Source organism: Ixodes scapularis, unplaced genomic scaffold, assembly GCF_016920785.2.
Source record: "Ixodes scapularis isolate PalLabHiFi unplaced genomic scaffold, ASM1692078v2 PGA_scaffold11__112_contigs__length_91849675, whole genome shotgun sequence".
Taxonomy (NCBI): Eukaryota; Metazoa; Arthropoda; class Arachnida; order Ixodida; family Ixodidae; genus Ixodes; species Ixodes scapularis.
In genome coordinates this window covers 86,057,929-86,075,743 of record NW_024609837.1, presented here as the reverse complement: position 1 = coordinate 86,075,743, position 17,815 = coordinate 86,057,929, and the positions used below count along the sequence as shown (strand labels likewise).

Genomic DNA, 17,815 nt, shown 5'->3' with positions numbered 1-17,815 from the left:
GGCTCACTTTGCTCATGGATGAAGAGTGCATAGAAGGCATAGAATGAAAAGACAAAACTGGACAAAACATAACAAAAAAAGACAAAAGTTGTACCCTTGGAATTGGGCGGCTGCGTGCGCCAATAATCACTAATTTTTAAAGTTATTTTTATTTAAATTATATTTTTTGTTCTTGAAAACTGTTGTTTATGTAGAAATACTCTTCCCTGAAGTTTATTTTTTACGTTGCACTGAATTTCTAGCCACTTTAGACAAATTAGGCACACTAAAAGCCAATCCGATACCTTTTTCGGATTCGGCAGTGTAATGGCGTCGATTCGATCAGTGTGTTTTTGTGTGTTTGCAGGGTTTGCAGTCCATCAACGACTTCATGCTGTTTGTACTCCTTCCCACATCTATCGTGATCTTCCATAATCTCTCCAAATGTTTTCTTACATTTACTCAAACAATCTGGTAACCACATTCTCGAGAGAATTCGCTGTCGCTCTTGCCGTTCAGTTTGACAAGTTCCGTGAGTCCTTTCCTGCACGATCCGTTCTCGATCGCTCGTAGTTGTGAAGAGCTTTGCGACAATAAACCAGGAATGGAGTTAAAGTGATTCCCCCAAGGCACCAACGAATCGCTGCATCATGCCGAACCCGGAGAAGCTCGTAGTCGTGAACCGACACCGGTGCTCGCAGGAGGGGTCGGCGCCCGCCCACTCCTGGCCAACCGCGTTCTCGATGAACGCGGCGAGGCACCCTTCGCGGCACGAAGACGACGAGACGCCCACACGTCCCCGAATCCCGCCCCAAAACGTTGTCCTCCGCCTCCTGTATCGCGAGGTCTACGCCGCCCGACAGAACGCGTCGCCACTACACGTCTCGCGACGCCTCCACCAGAACGTCTGTCCCAACTTCACGGTGGTGAACGTCGAGAAACCGCCGTGCTTCCTGCGAAAGTTCTCGCCCGACGGCAAGCACCTGGTGGCGTTCTCGTCGGACCAGACCTCCATCGAGATTTACTGGTACCGGGGTCCCAGCGCCGCCGCGCACCTCATCGGGGGCCTCACCAGTGAACACATGGGCAGCGGCGCGAGTCCCGAGTCGGGACATGTTCGGAGCACCATCTTCGGCGAGTTCTTCAGGCTGCGACACATCGTGAACGTCTCGGGCAACGGCGGCGAGCAGTTGAACCGCGAGTGCAGCCTGTTCACGGACGACGGGCGACACGTTATCGTGGGGTCCGCCGTGTACGTGCCGGAGGACCCCCACCCGTTCTTCTGGGACATGCATCGGAACAACGAGTCCGTGTCGCCCAACCCGCGGTCCCCGCTCGAGGACTACTCGCTCCACCTGGTGGACATGGTGACGGGGACACTGAGGGACAAGCGCACCTTCAAGACGGACAAAATCTTCCTGTCCCACAACCAGGGGCTGTATCTGTACAGGGACACGCTGGCTGTGCTGTCGGTCCAGCATCAGACGGTGCACATCTTCAAGGTACGTCTGGGGGAAGCAGACAGGTACTCGAACCTGGTAGGAAGTACTTGAACGGGTCTTGGAGTGGCAGAAAACGTTTCACTAAGAGACTGACCTTTCCAGAGAGCTGAAGAAGTCGTCTCTTCGGTATACTCCAGGTGGCACGGATGTCCTGTGAACGTCCACAGGACATCCATTGAGAGTTAGGACATCCTGACGACGTCTGCAGAACAAGGGTAGGAAGGACTTGAAAAGACTTGCAGCCAACTTTCCTCTAAGAGACGATTTCTTCCGCACCCTAAGGAAATGAAGTCTCACAGTAAAATGTCTCTTGGCTCCCACCCTGAGATTTCCAGGAAGTTCCTTTTCAAGACTTTAAAGCCGTCTTGCCTTGTGTCTCTCTCTCTTGGCATCTTGACGGAGGCCATGACGGATGTCGAGATCGCTGCCAAACGCACCGTTGAGCAGATGAAGGATTGGGATGGACATCTAGATTTTCCGCTCAACATTTGCTTTGTTCCGCCGGCCTAAGTCATGCTGCTGTTCTTTCCTTCCTGCTACTTGCTGAAAATGACAAACCCTGTGTCAGAATGTTGAGCACGTTGCTTAGCAGGCTGTACATGAACGAAAGAAATGCACAGAAGAACAACAAAGATGGCACAACTTTAGACTTTCAACCGTGCATTTAGTGACCCCGTTGCAGCCAGCAGAAGACAGTAAATGTCATGTGTTGAAAGTCAAACACTCTGTTGTCTCTGTAGTCCTATGCATTTCTTCTGTTTATGTATACCGTAAAATACCGGGCATATGCCCACATAAAATTTGGAGATAATCGCAAAAAAAAAAATAAATAATGGGGGATGGGTGCTTGTCCGGTCATCAATTTTGCATATAAATCTACTGTACACATTTCTCTGATCTTGCAAATTTGAGAATGGGCGCTTAGTGTGGAATGGGGCGGATGAGTCATATTCTACGGTAGTCTTTGTTGTGGAACTTGATGTGCTACAATTGGAAATCCTGTTAAGTGTGCCACATCGGCAAGAGCAATTTAATTAGAGCTGGTCAAGTCTCCTCGGTCTGTTTCCACTGTCCAAACTTTTGCTAGTAGATGAGCGTCACCTCCCTAATAGAAATGCAAGCTGCCCTGACATGAATGCACATCTAATGTTGGGGCAGAAACTGCTGTTCTCAAATCCACTTGAAGCATGTACCGAAGAGAAAATGGGCTATCGGACATTTCTGGTAATCCCAACATCATAAAATGCTAAATTGGGCAGACACAATCTCATGTGAATGTATGCACACTTGGGTGTTTGCCCTTCCATCTGGGCAGTTATACACGCTCGCCAAACCAACAAAAAACCTTGACCTAGCCGCAGCTGCACCAAAATTTCTCTGAAACATCAGGTCGCTAGACTTTTTCCCAAATTATCCAAGAACCAAAGGGAATGCTCAGAGCATCGGTGCACATGCTGCATAAAAGATTCAAGGTAAACGACTGAAATAAAGTTGACGAGTGCATGTGCAAAGTGCCATTCATTTTAGACTTTTGCTTTGCAAAAGCTACTGCTGTAGAACTCAGCACATACAAGTGTAAGTAACTGCTCTTGCAACATGCTCATTGGCGCTTGGATAATTCATCGAAAGGTCCTGAAAAACATTATTGGCCGAAAAACAATTTTGTTTTCATGAAAAGGACATGAAACATTTACACTAACTTGAATGACGAAAATAATCCCTGGAGAAAGTGAACATGAGGGACAAAGGACAAACACAAATCTCCAAACACAGCTAGGTGACTGGTGCGCGGCCGAAAAAATCCGCCTGGTCTGGGTATCGAACCCGAGACCTCTCCATTACAGGTGGAGCGCTCTACCAACTTTTCGGTCGCGCACCAGTCACCTAGCTGTGTTTGGAGATTTGTGTTTGTCCTTTGTCCCTCTTGTTCCCCTTTTCCAGGGATTATTTTCGTCTCTCTTGTCCAGCTCGCTTGCACCTTTGCATTTAATTGCATTATAACCATACACTAACTCGCTTTCATAGGTTCTCCCACAGCTCATAAACCCTTATTTTATTTTGTTCCTTGTTGCTGTGTTTTAAACAAGTGGCAAACGGCTTTAACGGAAATATTTAAAAGATCTTACATTGCTATAATTTTATAATTTTACGAAAGGTTTAAGAAAATTGGAGTAACTAGCTTAGTTACATTTTTAAGGTAACTCATAACTTAGTTCAGTCAGCTACTTCTCTAATGATATTGACAAATTCCTATCAATCTAGTGCAACATTTTTCGTTACCTCAAATTTAGCCATGAGCACAACGCCAAGACAAAACTTGAAATGTCTTTCTCGTTTTTATTACAATCCGGAGGCAGCTTGGCGTCGCAGGATAGTTTAAAAGCGTGTAATTGTGACGTAACTTTGGTACTTTTTTAGAGTACAGGCCTGCTCATACATACAGTTCAGTGCTAACTCAGCAGCACAGTTCTCTGCGGCTTGTAACCCAGCCTTTTTCCTGTTTATACACACAATGTAGCAATGAGTCAGTGCTGAGACAGCCCCGACTCTTCAGTATCCTAGTGCTGCGCTGCATGTGTGAACGGGCATTCACCGTAAATAGATAGATAGTTCTAAATATGACCGTAATTGTAACATTATTACATTTCAACTCAAGTATCTGTAACTTAATTACTTCTGAGGAGTGAGTTCTCCAGCTGTAATGGCAAGCGCCTCTGCGTTTGCTGCACAGCTTCTAACCTGACTCACCAAGGACGTGCTCAGAGATGGGTGGTAACAGAATGCCGGACTTGTGGCAACTAGTAAACAAGGTTTATTCTCTCTCTCTGCACAGGTCACAAGGGACGGCCAGTTTGTGGACGTGCGGACGGTTGGGCGGTTCTGCTATGAAGACGATGAGCTGCTCGTGTCCTCGGCGCTGCTGAGCGAGGAGCGCCCTTCCTCCCGGCGTCGGCCCTACTGCGAAGCCACCCTTAATTCGCTGAAGCACCGATTATTAACTCACTTGTACCGGCAGGTAAGGCTGTGCGAATAGTAGTTTTGTTTTACGGTGGTAGCTGTTAGTTCCCCTTTCTGGCGAAATTTGCACCATCCGTACACAAAATCTTGCGTGGTCGTAAGGCACGCGTCCCCCCATTGCAGCTGTACTATCACTCTCTCCTTTACCATCACCTTTTCGGGGTGAGAAACCTAGGAAACATCGAACCGTAGAAGAGAAAGCAAAAAGGTGACAGGAGGACAAAGTCTCAAACTCAGCTCTGTTTTCTGGGTTTCTTGCCTCAGTCTCGGGTAATGCAGCAAAATAGAAAAGGTGTCTAGTGTCATTTTCTTACCAGAAGCACATCTCGAAAAAAGCATTCCACAGAAGTATGCATCCCCTACAACTGTTCTACTAGGAGCAAAGCTCCTAAGGCAAATATCCTAAAGTGTGTCAGCTAAAAGCAAACCACCGAAAGCACATCTTTCTACAGGTGTCCTGTCAATCGCAGAACACTTTGTCTGGTCATTAGCAATTTTTTTTTAGATGAACCGCAATAATTTTTTTTTAATGTCGATGGAGGCAGGTTAGCCTTGTCGAGTGCGCTTCTTAGGGAGCACTGGTGCGCCGCAGAGAAGCACGGAAAGCCCAACTTTAAAATGGTATGGCGCTGACGTGTGCATATTAATAAAGTTTTGGAAACTTTGAGAATGTTGATATTGACATCGTTGTGGTACTTATAGACCAGAAAGTGTGGTACATGATGTTTGATTTGTGAATACCTTGCCAAAACCACCATTCCCTTCTTGGAACTCGAAATGATCCGTTGGCACACTGACGCCGGCAGGCGACGGCGGAGGGCACGCCAACGGCGCTGCGGCAGTTCCACCGGCACTTTGAGCAGCTGTGCGACCTGCGGCTGTGGAAGATGCAGCTGCTGGACGAGCGGCACCTGCTGCTGAAGTACGCCAGCGAGGAGGTGGTGTCCTTTCGGCTCTCGGACCCCAACTCGCAGCCCTCGCTGTTCGTGGTCTACAACGTGGAGAGCACCGAGGTGCTGGCCGTCTACGAGAACACCTCGGAGGAGCTGCTGCGCCTCTTCGAGGACTTCAGCGACCTGCTGCGCAACGCGGCCCTGCACGCCCAAGCCCAGATGACCTGCTCGCCCTCCAACAACATCCACGCCAGGCTCGTGCAGCAGAGGTGCTGAAACTCGCATTGCGACCACCGTGACTTGTGTATCTAACCAAAGCTCTTCTTCGAGATTTTACTATCCACAAATGAAATAACGTATACAATGTAACCTTCGAGAGTTTGAGTCCCGGCCAAGGTGCCTGCAATCCGACGGAGGCCTATTGCGGAGAAAGCACCGCGTAACCGAGATTTCGGTTACACGTCAAAACAGCTCCCAGGTGGTCCACATTAATCCTCGGTCCTCTGCTGGGACGTGCCACATGCCCTTTGTGGGTTTAGGACGTAAAACCCTTAAATTTGACTTTATCATCGTCACGAAGACGCAATTTTCGTGGAATTCGCAACTCGGAAAGTATTGCGAAAAATTGTCCTAACCCATGGTAATGAGCACACGGCATATCGCTCTAAATCTGAAAATTGTGAACCGGCCGAATATTCCCGAAAATTCACCGTTTGCAAAATGTCGAGCCTGCGAAACTAAGGACATTCTCAGTATGTGCATGATCTGGATTCATAGCCAAAGGCTGTACTTGGCGTCAAACTTCTTTGTGCTAGGCTGTCAAAGCCAGTGTAGCTTCTTCAGCGCTCTCAATGCTGCTTGCATGTGCGCTCGCGAATGTGCTGTAAGGTGAAGCCATTTATGCTTGTGCAGCATACTGTGCGGGACTGCAGCAGTGTGGAAAGGAAGCCGGTTATGACATTGTAGTGCAAAAAGGCTGATGTCAAGTGTAGCGAGGGCTCTATCAAAAATGAAAAAAAAAAGTAAAAGTAACAACATTGATTTTGGTTAACACAGTCACTAGAGATCTTATAAAGAGGCAAAGCAGAAACAATTAGATCACATGTTCCGTGACACAGTGAGATTGACAGTCAATTGTAAATCCCGTGTAAGGAAGTTAATATCGGGTCGCCCACGACACACAAGGTCTGGCGTTTCAGAAAGTGTCATGATGAAGAGTGGAACAACTCTTATCAAGGAGGCGCATCACAGTTGTGGTCATTATCCTCTTGGTTTCACAACCAAAGCATTCCTTTCTCATGTCTCATTTCTAGTTCTTGCGTGCTACTTTTGACCACGCTTCTGCATCGCGCGAATACCGTTAGCAGTGCTTACGCAATTAAAGCATCAGCAAGGGCATCAAGCTCATAGCAAAACTCTTATCTGAAATAAACAATCTCTAATTTCTAATCACAAACTGACTATCGTAGAATACCGAGCAAGCGCGCATTTAAATGTTGGAGATAATCTAATAAAACTGGGGTATGTGCACTTTGCTTATTAATGCAGAATTGCTTCCTCACTGCAGCTGGTTTAACCTGGAAAAAAGGGAGAGAAGCGGGCTAGGTTGAAGAGAGTTGGCCGGCTGCTAAGCACCTGAGACACAAGCTCTGCCGGCCACACAAGGCAATGACAAAAGAGAGAGGGCTCCAATACGCTTTGAGAGGACTGCCAGATATGAAAGCTTCGAAAACGACAAGAAGAAAAAAAGAAATGGTCCAAAAGGAGGATGTGGCGGCCTTGATACGACATCGCTTGCCTGGAAGGCCGAGATGGGTTAGCACCCACTGCGTTCCACATAAAATGCAATTCCAAACATCTCGGTTTAATTAATAAATTAAAATAAAAATGCAAATTCTTTTTTTAATTGCTTTAAAAATAGTGACTGGACGCCCATTGTGACATGGGCGTACGCTCCTTATTTATGGTGGTGCCTATACAAAATAAAGATTGGCTCAAACTATGGATGGTTGTGTTGGCCCAGGTTCAAGCAGACGATAGTGAACGCCCGGTATGGAGGCCAGACGGAGGCGGTGAAGCGTCTGCTGGCTCAGCTGCCGATCAGCTCGCAGTCGTACAGCAGCAGCCCCTACCTGGACCTGGCCCTGTTCAGCTACGATGACAAGTGGGTCTCCGTACTCGAGCGGCCCAAGGCGTGCGGAGACTACCCCATACGGTGAGGCCACCCCGCTCGTTGCCAGATTTAGCTGTATCCCGTCCAACAGGTTGCACGTGGCAGTATCGAAATTACAGGATCGAAAACATGGGTGTGCAAAACGCCCTGTTTGCGCAGCAACTCGCACGACAAAAGCCTGTTCTGAACTTTACACAATGTTCAACCCATTGCGTACTAATCTTTTTACTTCATGTATCGGCAACCCGCCCGAAAACCGGGGGAAACATTCACCCAGCCTCCAGATGCTGTTTGTTGCTCTCATTATTAATTCTTGGCCATCCAACGTGTCCGTTCGGTAGTTCTTTGCCGTGTGGTACTGTAAAGAGGGAGCTCCCAGCAAACCTCAGAATGGCGTGCTGACATTTTCCTAGGAGATCTAGCTTCTTCAGGACTAGATCTCCTAGTAAAACGTCGGCACGCCGTTCAGAGGTTTACCAGAAGCTCTCTCTTCACGTTCTCCTGCCAGCTTCGCTTCCCTCTGTGTTTTGTTTGTGCGGTACCGTGTAAAACATTCGAAAAGGTGGAGAACAACAAATAACACGCGGAGGCCAGGCAAATGCTTCCGCCAATCTTTGTGCAAATTTCCGTTTCTCACACTGGTGAAGGAAGGAGGAGAGGCGAGTACCAGCCAAACGCCGACGCGGTTCTAGTTTCTTCATTATTTGGATGACACCAAACGCCTTGCTCGAATATATCCGAGTTACTCCCGCGCGTCGCAACGCGTGATCAAACATAGAGCGACGCCATCGATGCGCTCTACTCCTAGCGTGCGCTAAACGAGCACGTTCCGGGCTTCCAGCATTGCTGCCGAGCATGCGCGCCCTTTTCTTTTAATACAGAATGAGTTCATTCCGCCGATTTTCATGGAGTTCTGAAAACGTTTGGCTGTAACAACCACTCATAACAGCTGGCTGTAACAAGAAACCGATACCGAAGAGCAGTACACCCGTAGGGAACCATATGAACAGACTTCAGTCCCTTGGCAGGATATGAACTCGCCACCTTGAAGATTGTGAGACAAGTGCTTTGCCGACTGAGCTATGCAAGGTCAATGGTAGGACTCGTTAGCGCGCTTCAGGGCCTTTCCCATCACGCTGTGCCATCTCACCGCATGCGTCAGAAATGAGAGTGAATCTTCGGCAGGCGGAGCCATTCAGACGCCCTTCTTTTCTTCCCTGGAAGGCCTAGGATATTCTGTGCTTGCCAGTCTCTGTCAGCACGGTCAAGCACGTATAATATTTTCACCTAGGCGCACTTTCTGGATAGGGCCATCAACAAAGAAGGCGTGGCACAACTCTTCCGTGTTTCCTGTTCCGGAGCGTCTCATTTTGCGGCACTAAAAACGGCGGCTCTTAACAAAAGTATATTTATAATGAATTAATTGTAATTAATTATAACGCAACACTTAATTATATTACAAATTTCTACAGAGTAGGAGGTTTTGTAATAGTTGGGGTTCTGGGTTTCCGGGGTTCATTTTTTCCCGCGAGTTCGGTGTTCTTCGGTGCCAACGTTTTGGGGTCGGACACAAAAATCAGGGTTTATCGAGGCTAGTGTTAAAGAGAATAGGACACGGGCACATGATTCCCCAAACTCCAGACAACATATGCACGACCCAAATACTTAGAAAACGTCCCTGTTCCGATAAGAAAGCAAAAAGCAGCCTCGCAGACAGTTCACTAAGGTCTGTTACGGGTTAGCTCAAAATGGCAGGCGAGGATTTTCTTCACGTGAAGCTTGGTCTTTGCTTATTCGAGGGCAGCTCCATTTTGAAGCTTTTTGGTTTTTCTCGATCGTGATACACTGGAATCTCGTCAATTCAAGCTCTCTTAATTCAAACTCGCAGATAATTCAAACTAACATGGAGGTCCCAACTTATGTGTTTCCAGGATGGAAACTCCCACTAATTGAAACTTTGCATTATTTAAACAGTGGTCTGGTCCCCCTCAGGTTCAAATTTATGAGATTCCACTGTAAAGCCGTATCGAAAAGGGGGGGGGGGGGGGGGGGGGGGGGCCTTAATTTTGAAATTCTTTGTTTTTACCGAAAATAGGGAACCGCAGCTACTATAATGCAATCCATGCATCACCATCTACTGCAGGTTCTACGCCCGTGACTCCGGCCTGCTCAAGTTCAAGATCTATGCGGGGGTGCAGGGCCGGAACCCCCCGCCGGCCGCCCGGCGCCTGGTGGCGTTCACCTTCCACCCGTACGACCCGTTTGCCATCAGCGTGCAGCGCACCAATGCGGAGTACGTGGTCAACTTCCACATCTACAACTCGGCAACGTGCAGCACGGCACCCGAACACTCGTCGCAACATGCGTGAGGATGCCGGCAACGGGCCACTCGAGGCGGAGAGGCTCGTACACTATGGGGTGCTTACGAGCACCGTTTGGGCATAAAAAAATGTAAATATACGAGCAAGCTTTCCACGAGGGCGTCTTTAGGCGGTGCATTTGTCATTACTCAAACCTTACGAGTGTGAATTTTTTTTATCTTTAATTCAAGCCTAAAAAGTTATTTTTTTTCTTCTCTTTTTATAAGGAGGAAAACTGTAAAAACCGTCTGGTTGTCGCTGCCGCTCAGAGATGGTGCCACACTCACTCGGATCTGCTGGAACTGCTTTCGAGCGTTCAACTTGAAGAAGCTTTCGCCTTTTTGTGTTACGTTGTGCCATCTACGAGTGGCGGCGTCGACCAGACGGTTTGTACCGTTTTCCCCTCTCTTTGTAGAAAAAAAACAAGATGTTTTAGCTTTAGCTTTTTTTTAATCTAAAACCTACTACACTCATGAAATTCGAGCTTGATGAATGCACCACCTAAAAGACACCTTTGTGAAAAGTTTAATCGCACTCAGTTAAATGGTCTAGTTATACGAATTTGTTTACGCCCGAATGGCATTCGGACACAGCCTGTAGATTGAGCAAGACAGCTCGTTTAATGGAAGTTTGTCGGCAGTGTTTGAAACACCATCTAGCGGCCGCGTGTAGTCTAAAGCCACGCACTTGCATTTGGTTGCAACATCGTGCGCGCTCGTGATTTCTAACGACGAAAGATCACATGGTGGCGCCATCTATGAGGTAGCCCTAGAACTGCATCTCACTAGGGTGAAGGTTTTGCAGAATTTGCGAAGTCAAATGTACATACCGTCTATGAGGAATGGTCGTTGATAACATTGTCAAAAGTTGTTCAAGCCCGCTCTGTGAGAACGATGCGCGAAAAAGAGAAAAGGGAAGTGTGCGGAAACCCAGTGTCTTCCACGTCTGCCCGACAGATTGTGCCGGCGTACTCTCATAAGAGATCAAGAGAGTTTTCAACACGCTCAGTCATAAGCAGTTGCAAATGTGTGAACTGGCCTTAACGGTCCGACTTTGGTGCCGTAACGAAATCTGGAACGATCACCCGTATTGTCAGGGTAGGTGACATGACCACCTTTTCTGATAAGGGGGACAACACTCTGGAATGTGGCGTGCCACCGAATTTGAATCCGAAAACTGCCACTAGCTGGTGGTGCATACCACTCGAGCAACAGCGCGCGACAGGCATTTTTTTAAAAATTTTAATGGGCTCTGCGGGAGTTTTGTGGGGGCGGCACATCTGCTTTTTGTTGCACAACGACTGCGCTCTTCCTCCGTTTGATCACGGCACAATTTTAGGTTTTGTACAGGATGTTTCTGCCTCTTGTGTGTTTGTATGTCACCTTGTTCCGAAGATCTCATAAGTGCGTTAAATTTGTAGAAATAATGTTTATTGATCATTGTCGAGATGGGAAAACGTGCACCGTTCATCGTGGTAATGGTGCCTTCAGGGAGCGGATGAAGGGTGTAATGGTTGATTGTGATTGTAACTCGTTTAGATTTGTATAGCAGAGGTTGCCAATGTGAGATTGATAGAGGGCCATTTGTAATTTTGCACCTGGTGTTTGCAACGACGTTTTGCAACAGGCATGGAGCCTTGAATTTGGTTTCTAACGTGTTTTCTTTTTATGCTAGACTAATCGTGGTGGAATATGGGTCCAGTTTAGAAATGTTGTGGGATATAGTGACTACGGTTCAGGAAGTTTTGCACGCATCAGTTCAGAGCATTCAGGTGAAGACTTGGGAATGCATCCTACTGATGATTGTAATATACAATACCAGTGAGTAGGCGTCACAAAGTAGTTGCACACATGTTAGTCTAGCGGCAAGATGATTCAGTGACTGGTAACGTTTTATCCCCGGCATCATTGTCGTTGTCAGTCTTATAAGGTGTCACAATCAATGTTTGTTGGGTTCTGAGGATGACGGATTGATCGCAGCGCGTTCTTCGAACAAAGTCCGACAAAAGGAGTTTGTTTCGGTGTGCCTACGAAGCGTGGCTGCACTATGATGCTTGTGAAGGCTTGGGAAGGAGAACCACTTGTGAGGGCGGGGTCCACATTGTATGCAAATTTTGACTTGTAGAGGTGTTTGTTCTTTTGTTTAGTTTTAGAATGTCAAAGTTGAAGTACCCCACCCTTGAAACAAATTTATCTTTAGTTTTGTATGAATAGAGTTTAGAAAAGACTAAGAATGCTCAAAGTTTGAGCTAGCAGTGACCAGATCGTTTCCAAGAGAGTCGTGTACAAACTGTAAATAAGCGATACAGATTGCCGTCGTAAAGGTACAACTCTTTAATAAAATGGGGTGGGACAAGCAACTCAGCCAGCGTCTTTGTATCACAATCTCGTTGTTCCAGGCAGGCAGTGCTTAGGATTGTGATGCTGTCACAAGCATCTATTACAATAGAGCCCATTATCATAACTTTGCATATAGTAAAACTCTGTTTATAGTAAAAGGAAACGTCGGTTCCGACTGAATTCTCATTTCCTCTATGGCTCAAAATTCTGATATAGTAAACAGTCAACACTCGGAATACTGGTTTTAGTAAAACACGGCGGTGACAATGAAGTGCTTTTTTCCCCGCTACAGCATAATTTCTCAGTGAGATCAGTGTAGATGGGCTCTTAGAAACTCTAAAGGCGTGCATTAACTACCAAAGTGCTACAGGTTACAGTGCTATGTCGTACAATGACAGCTTTCTGATTGGTGCTGCGGCCGCTCGTGTTTGCTGCCATTCTCGAGGGCTCGCAATCGTCTGCCATATCTAAATAAAAGGCCTAACAAAACTGAGGAGGTGCTGCTTTTTTTGGGGTGTGTACATCACGACTGATGCGCATCGTAAGTGAAATACGCTCCTTTAAAAAGCAAGTAGCGAACAAATGCAAAAGCAAATTGCAGATGAATTCGGCATTTTTGTTTCAGCAGTGTTGGCCTTGGTCACAGGAAGCATATTGAGATAATCACCGACGGAAAAAATGGAAATTGCGAAATGTTCCGAAGCTCCAAAAACGAGAACGTTGACACAGCGCTGCTTGGATGGTTTTGACACGCATGCGCTGCAAACGTGCCAGTCAATGGACCTGTTAGGAAAGAAAAAGACTTCGAGGCATCAAACAAATGGCCTGAACGTTTCAAGGCAGAAAACTAACTGCGTTAGTTTTCATCGCAAGTCTGGCAATAAAAGCGCCGTTTCCGACGCGTTGGTCAAATAATGAACCAAGCAAGTGCTGCCCAGAGGAAGATCCTGAACCACCCCTCCAAAATGTGAACTCTTGTTGACTTTGGAAAGTTGGGAGGGCTTAAATGCAGCAGATGCTGGTGGGCCACACTATGCCCACATGACAAGCCTCAGGAGCTCCCTTTAACTGAGTTCTTTACTGCAACGTAAGTGGTATTTTTTTAGAGTTGTGTTTGTTTTTGGACTAATGAACGTTTTATTCATTTTAATTCCCTTTTTATAGCTTCAACAGAATTTTTAAGGTGCTCTTGATATAGAAAAACTCTTGATATAGTAAAATTACGGTTTGGTCCCAACAGATTTTGCTATAAAGGGGTTCTGCTGTATTAAGAAGGTATTGATAAACATACCATTACCATTTCCACTTAGGTGCATTTGCAAGGCACACAGGAGGTAAGTGATTCAGAAATTAGTTTTTGTAAGATGGTAATAGGATGTGCGGGGACCATAGGACTATTCAAGCTTGGAAAAGCTCAAAACTCAAGCTTTGGGTTGTTGCGATGTGTTGTAATATATTTGGTATGCATCAGTTTGAACGGCACATGACCGTGGACAAGAGAGTGAGTGCACCCAACACTGGCCATTCCTCGACTGGCGGTATTCGGGCGGATATATGCATTTCGAGCCGTAAATTGTGTTCTGGGTAGTTGGGCTCTTGTCGGTCGCCTTCAAATAAAAACATCCGCGAGCAAGATACCCTGTAAGCGTCCTTTTAAGATGCTAGAAAACTCAGAATTACAATCATGCTTGTCCTTTTTCCCAATTAAAATGTGACAAAACATTATATGCCTGCCCCTTATTCTGAGAAGTATCTCAGAAAAAAGGTGCAATGCAGTGTTTGGTTGGAGTTTCAATAGGGAGAAAGGCCACGCATGATTGAAACATGTGGGTTTTCAAGGGTGCTTGGGGCACATAAATTTTGTGTGCAACATAAAGACAATATCAAAATCCAAGTTACTGCAGCTCTAAAGCGGTTGTAGGCAACATCCGGTGCATTTTCTGTTACTTCAATGCCACCTTTGCAAAATGTAAAAAGAGGGAGTGATTGCTAGCGTGTTTTTTCGATAGAGAGATAATCGGAGTGTACTTTTTTGTAGCTGAGCTGTTCATCATGAATGCAGAACACTTGGGAGATATCCAACAAACCCAAAATTTTCCCAGTTTGCAGTCAAGGAACCCTTTTTTGATCAGCCATTTCTAATCGGACCTAGAGCCACCAAAATCAGCTGTGCTTCAGAGCAGCAACACCTCAGCCATCTTGTGCTTAAAACTATGCTTGCCAATTATACGCTTTATTTAAAACTGTAGCAGACACTCTTCTGCCCTCCAGAGATGAAAAAACAGTCCGCCAAGAGCAAAATGATATCGGCTGAGCTTACAAATATCACATCGGAAGTTCGGGAATTCACATTTTTGAATTCCCAAACTTCCTGATATTTCATAGTTCTTCTTAATTCGAACAAATTTCAAGATTTTGGCTGTCCTGCTGTGTTTTTAACGTTTTTATAAGGTGCCTAGTTCGAACGGCGTTCTCGTGTCATTAATACCTTTTGTTCTCACGGCCCCGTTGAGTGCGCCGCTTACCGAGCACCGATGCACTGTGGAGAAGCAACACCCGTGGAGCTCGGTTCCGTGGGTGTTGCTTCTCTGCAGTGCACCGGTGATAGGCAAGCGCGCTCAACGAGGCTAATAGTCCACAATAGATAACTTCTTTTCTAGATAAACTTGATTTTGCTTCGAGGTGTCATGCGCTGTTTAAACAGTCCACGATAGACAATATTCTTGAGGGAGGAATAAACTTATCTCGTACATTTCACCGATGTTTTGTGTCTGGCATACTTGCTTATGATTAGGGTTCCAAGTTTTCGGTATTTAGTTTTCTTCAAATTCAGGGGTTATTTATCGGTGTTTATTTTTTTCTCCTTGAATCGGCGTTCTTCGGTGTCTTAATTTCAATGCTGGAGAGAAATTGATGTTTATCGGGCTTGTGTTGTAAAGCGAGTGTACTGGAAAAAATATGCCATAAATTATAATATTTTCTCCAGTAATGCTGGTAAAGGTAAGAGAACGGAACAGGGCAAGGAATGTGGCTTCGATCAAAAGAACAACCCCAAGGGCAGTTCAGTGCGACTGTGTTTCGGGTCAACAACAACAACAAAAAAAAAGTAGGGTAGATGATTTCTTTTTGTAAAGCTGGCATTTTCTTTTTCTCTTCAAGGACAGCTTAAAATTTGGGTTTTTCAATTTTATTTTATGCAGAAAAAAACACCTTGCGGGTTAATTTTCTGTGTTTAACTATATACAATCTAAGCTCATTATAACAGACCTTGATTTTGACCAAGATTTCGGTCTGTTATAAAAGAAGTATGTTGTATGTAGATATGAAGTTGAATCAATGGTGCATAGAGGGAAACCAACTGAACTTCACAAATTGGTATGTTATATCCAAATGTCTGTTGTAACCAGGTCTGTTGTAACGAGCTTAGGCTGTATATTGAAAACACAAAACCGTACTCGGGTGGTTTCATTTGAAATCTACACGCTTGTCAAAGTGGGTGTTTGGATTTTTTCTCTTCAATATATGTAATTGCCCCGTATCTGTAAAGAAAAAAAACGCTTTTCAAAATTAAAAAAAGAAAAAGAATTTCTTTCACAAAAAAAATTAAGTGGAGCAAGGTGAAAATCTGTTTTTTACTCCGCGATTTTTCTGCCCAGTTCTGTACGCTGGTATGAACACGGAAAGCATACAAAATTCACAGTAATTTTTTGTGTGCTTGTATACCATGCCGATTATTTTTTAGTTTAAAGAATAATATTTCAGTATGTTTTTTTACTGAGGTAAAAAAAATGCCAAACATTGTCTCTGACAATCCGGTGTCATATTCAGAGGCTTGGTAACTCGCAAGTTATTATATTTTTCGCTTACCTAGTACTATGCGGGTGTAGTCCTATGCATGGGCTATCGACGGCCGTAAGTTTAGTTTATTTTATTTTCACAGAATATTTTATTTAAAATGTGAAATGTCACCAAAATGGAGTTTTTATCTGATTTAGAGATTAGTGTTTCTGGTGTCCTCAATCTACTAATGAAACTTGACTGTAAGAAAAGCCCTGGCCCTGATGTAATTCCAGAATCTTTTTTTAGCCGATATTCAATTTGGACTTAAAATACCTATCTGTCATTTTCGAAAAAGCTATTTCTACTGAAACAGTACCTCGGTCAGGGAAGTCGGCTAATCTAATCCCCTTGTTCAAGGCGGGCAACAAACAGGTGGTTACAAGCAACAGACCCATTTCACTCACATCGCCTTCATGCAAACTTTTGGAACATATTGTTTATAAGCAGATATCCGAGTACCTCGAGACTAATTTTATTCTTTGCCCGCAACAGCATGGTTTTCGTCGTGGCGACTCCACCTCAACCCAACTTCTTGAATTCACTCACGACTAGCTTTAGCTTTAAATAAAAGAGGACAACTTGCCATCTTTGTAAATTATTCTAAGGCTTTCATTGAAGCGCCACATGATAAGCTTCTTCAGAACCTACAAGCAGTAATAATACATCATTAGTTAATTAGATTGAAGATTATCTAAAAAATAGATTACAGTTCATATAGGGATGTTCATTCTAGCAATGTCTCAGTTCCAGTGTCCCACATGGATCGGTTTTAGGACCTCTTTTGTTTTTACTTTATATTAAAAACGTCGCAAATGGTCTTCCAGTTAAAATTCACCTCTATGTAGACGATTGCGTTTTATACAACGAAATCAACTCGGTAGATGACCATGCCTTGCTAAATGACTCTTTTGAACAGTTTTTTAATTGGAGTCAGAAGTGGTGAGAAATCTGTCGGTATGATGTTTATACTAATAAGAGCAACCGTCTGGTTTTAGGTATAATACTGGTAATATAATTCTGCGTCAAGTCCATGAATACAAGTATTTGGGTATGTTTTTCATGCCTAGTCTCAAATGGTAGATCAGTTCTATTTGTTTTGTGCTCTGCAGGGGCAAGGATATGTCAAGAGAACCTTAAAATCTTCAACTAGGAAAGTTAGAATAACGGTGTACAAGACCTTGATTATACCTATCTTAGAGTATGGTTGTGGTGTGGGATCCATATCTAAAGGGTGATATTAAGCAGATTGACGCAATAGCAAAGGCAGCTAGATTTATTTGTAATAGATGTGACCGCAATTTTTCTCCTACATCTTCCATGACTGACATAGGACTTACGCCTCTTGATTCCAGACGCACTGTGAATAGCAAATAACTGCGCTTAATGGCGAAAAATATGTTCCTTTAGTTACTCAGTCACACACTCTAAGCTTCTATCCTTTAAATCTTGTACCGTACAGAGCCCACCTTAGATGATTTAAATATTCTTTTTTTCCTCGAATGATAGAAGACTGGAACAACATAAATGGATCAGTTTGTTATCTCGATTTTGATGAATTTGTATTAGAAATACAGTAGGTGTTCTGGTATGGTGCCTGTGAGTCTACTATTGAAATGCGTGCGATTGTTTTTGTACTCTTTTTTTCACAGCGGAGCTGTTAAGTGTCCCAGGATTGTGTCCCCCCCAAAGAAATGGAAACACCGAACTCTGA

General features: G+C 44.8%; 1 protein-coding gene across 1 annotated transcript; it reads left to right on the top strand.

Moving 5' to 3' along the window:
• The first annotated feature begins 279 nt into the window (after positions 1 to 279).
• On the top strand, positions 280 to 15,813 carry LOC8033943 (DET1 homolog). Its single transcript, XM_002406847.4, has 5 exons — positions 280 to 1,481; positions 4,315 to 4,497; positions 5,306 to 5,661; positions 7,416 to 7,607; positions 9,709 to 15,813. The coding sequence occupies exons 1-5, from the start codon at positions 630 to 632 to the stop codon at positions 9,932 to 9,934; spliced, it is 1,809 nt and encodes a 602-aa protein (XP_002406891.3). The 5' UTR covers positions 280 to 629; the 3' UTR covers positions 9,935 to 15,813.
• The last annotated feature ends 2,002 nt before the right edge of the window (positions 15,814 to 17,815 follow it).

Excerpts from the sequence above, each read along its gene's own strand:
- LOC8033943 (XM_002406847.4), top strand. The coding sequence starts at position 630 with ATGCCGAACCCGGAGAAGCTCGTAGTCGTGAACCGACACCGGTGCTCG. Across the intron at positions 1,482-4,314 it reads AGACGGTGCACATCTTCAAG|GTCACAAGGGACGGCCAGTT; the intron begins GTACGTCTGGGG and ends CTCTCTGCACAG. Across the intron at positions 5,662-7,415 it reads GCCAGGCTCGTGCAGCAGAG|GTTCAAGCAGACGATAGTGA; the intron begins GTGCTGAAACTC and ends GTGTTGGCCCAG.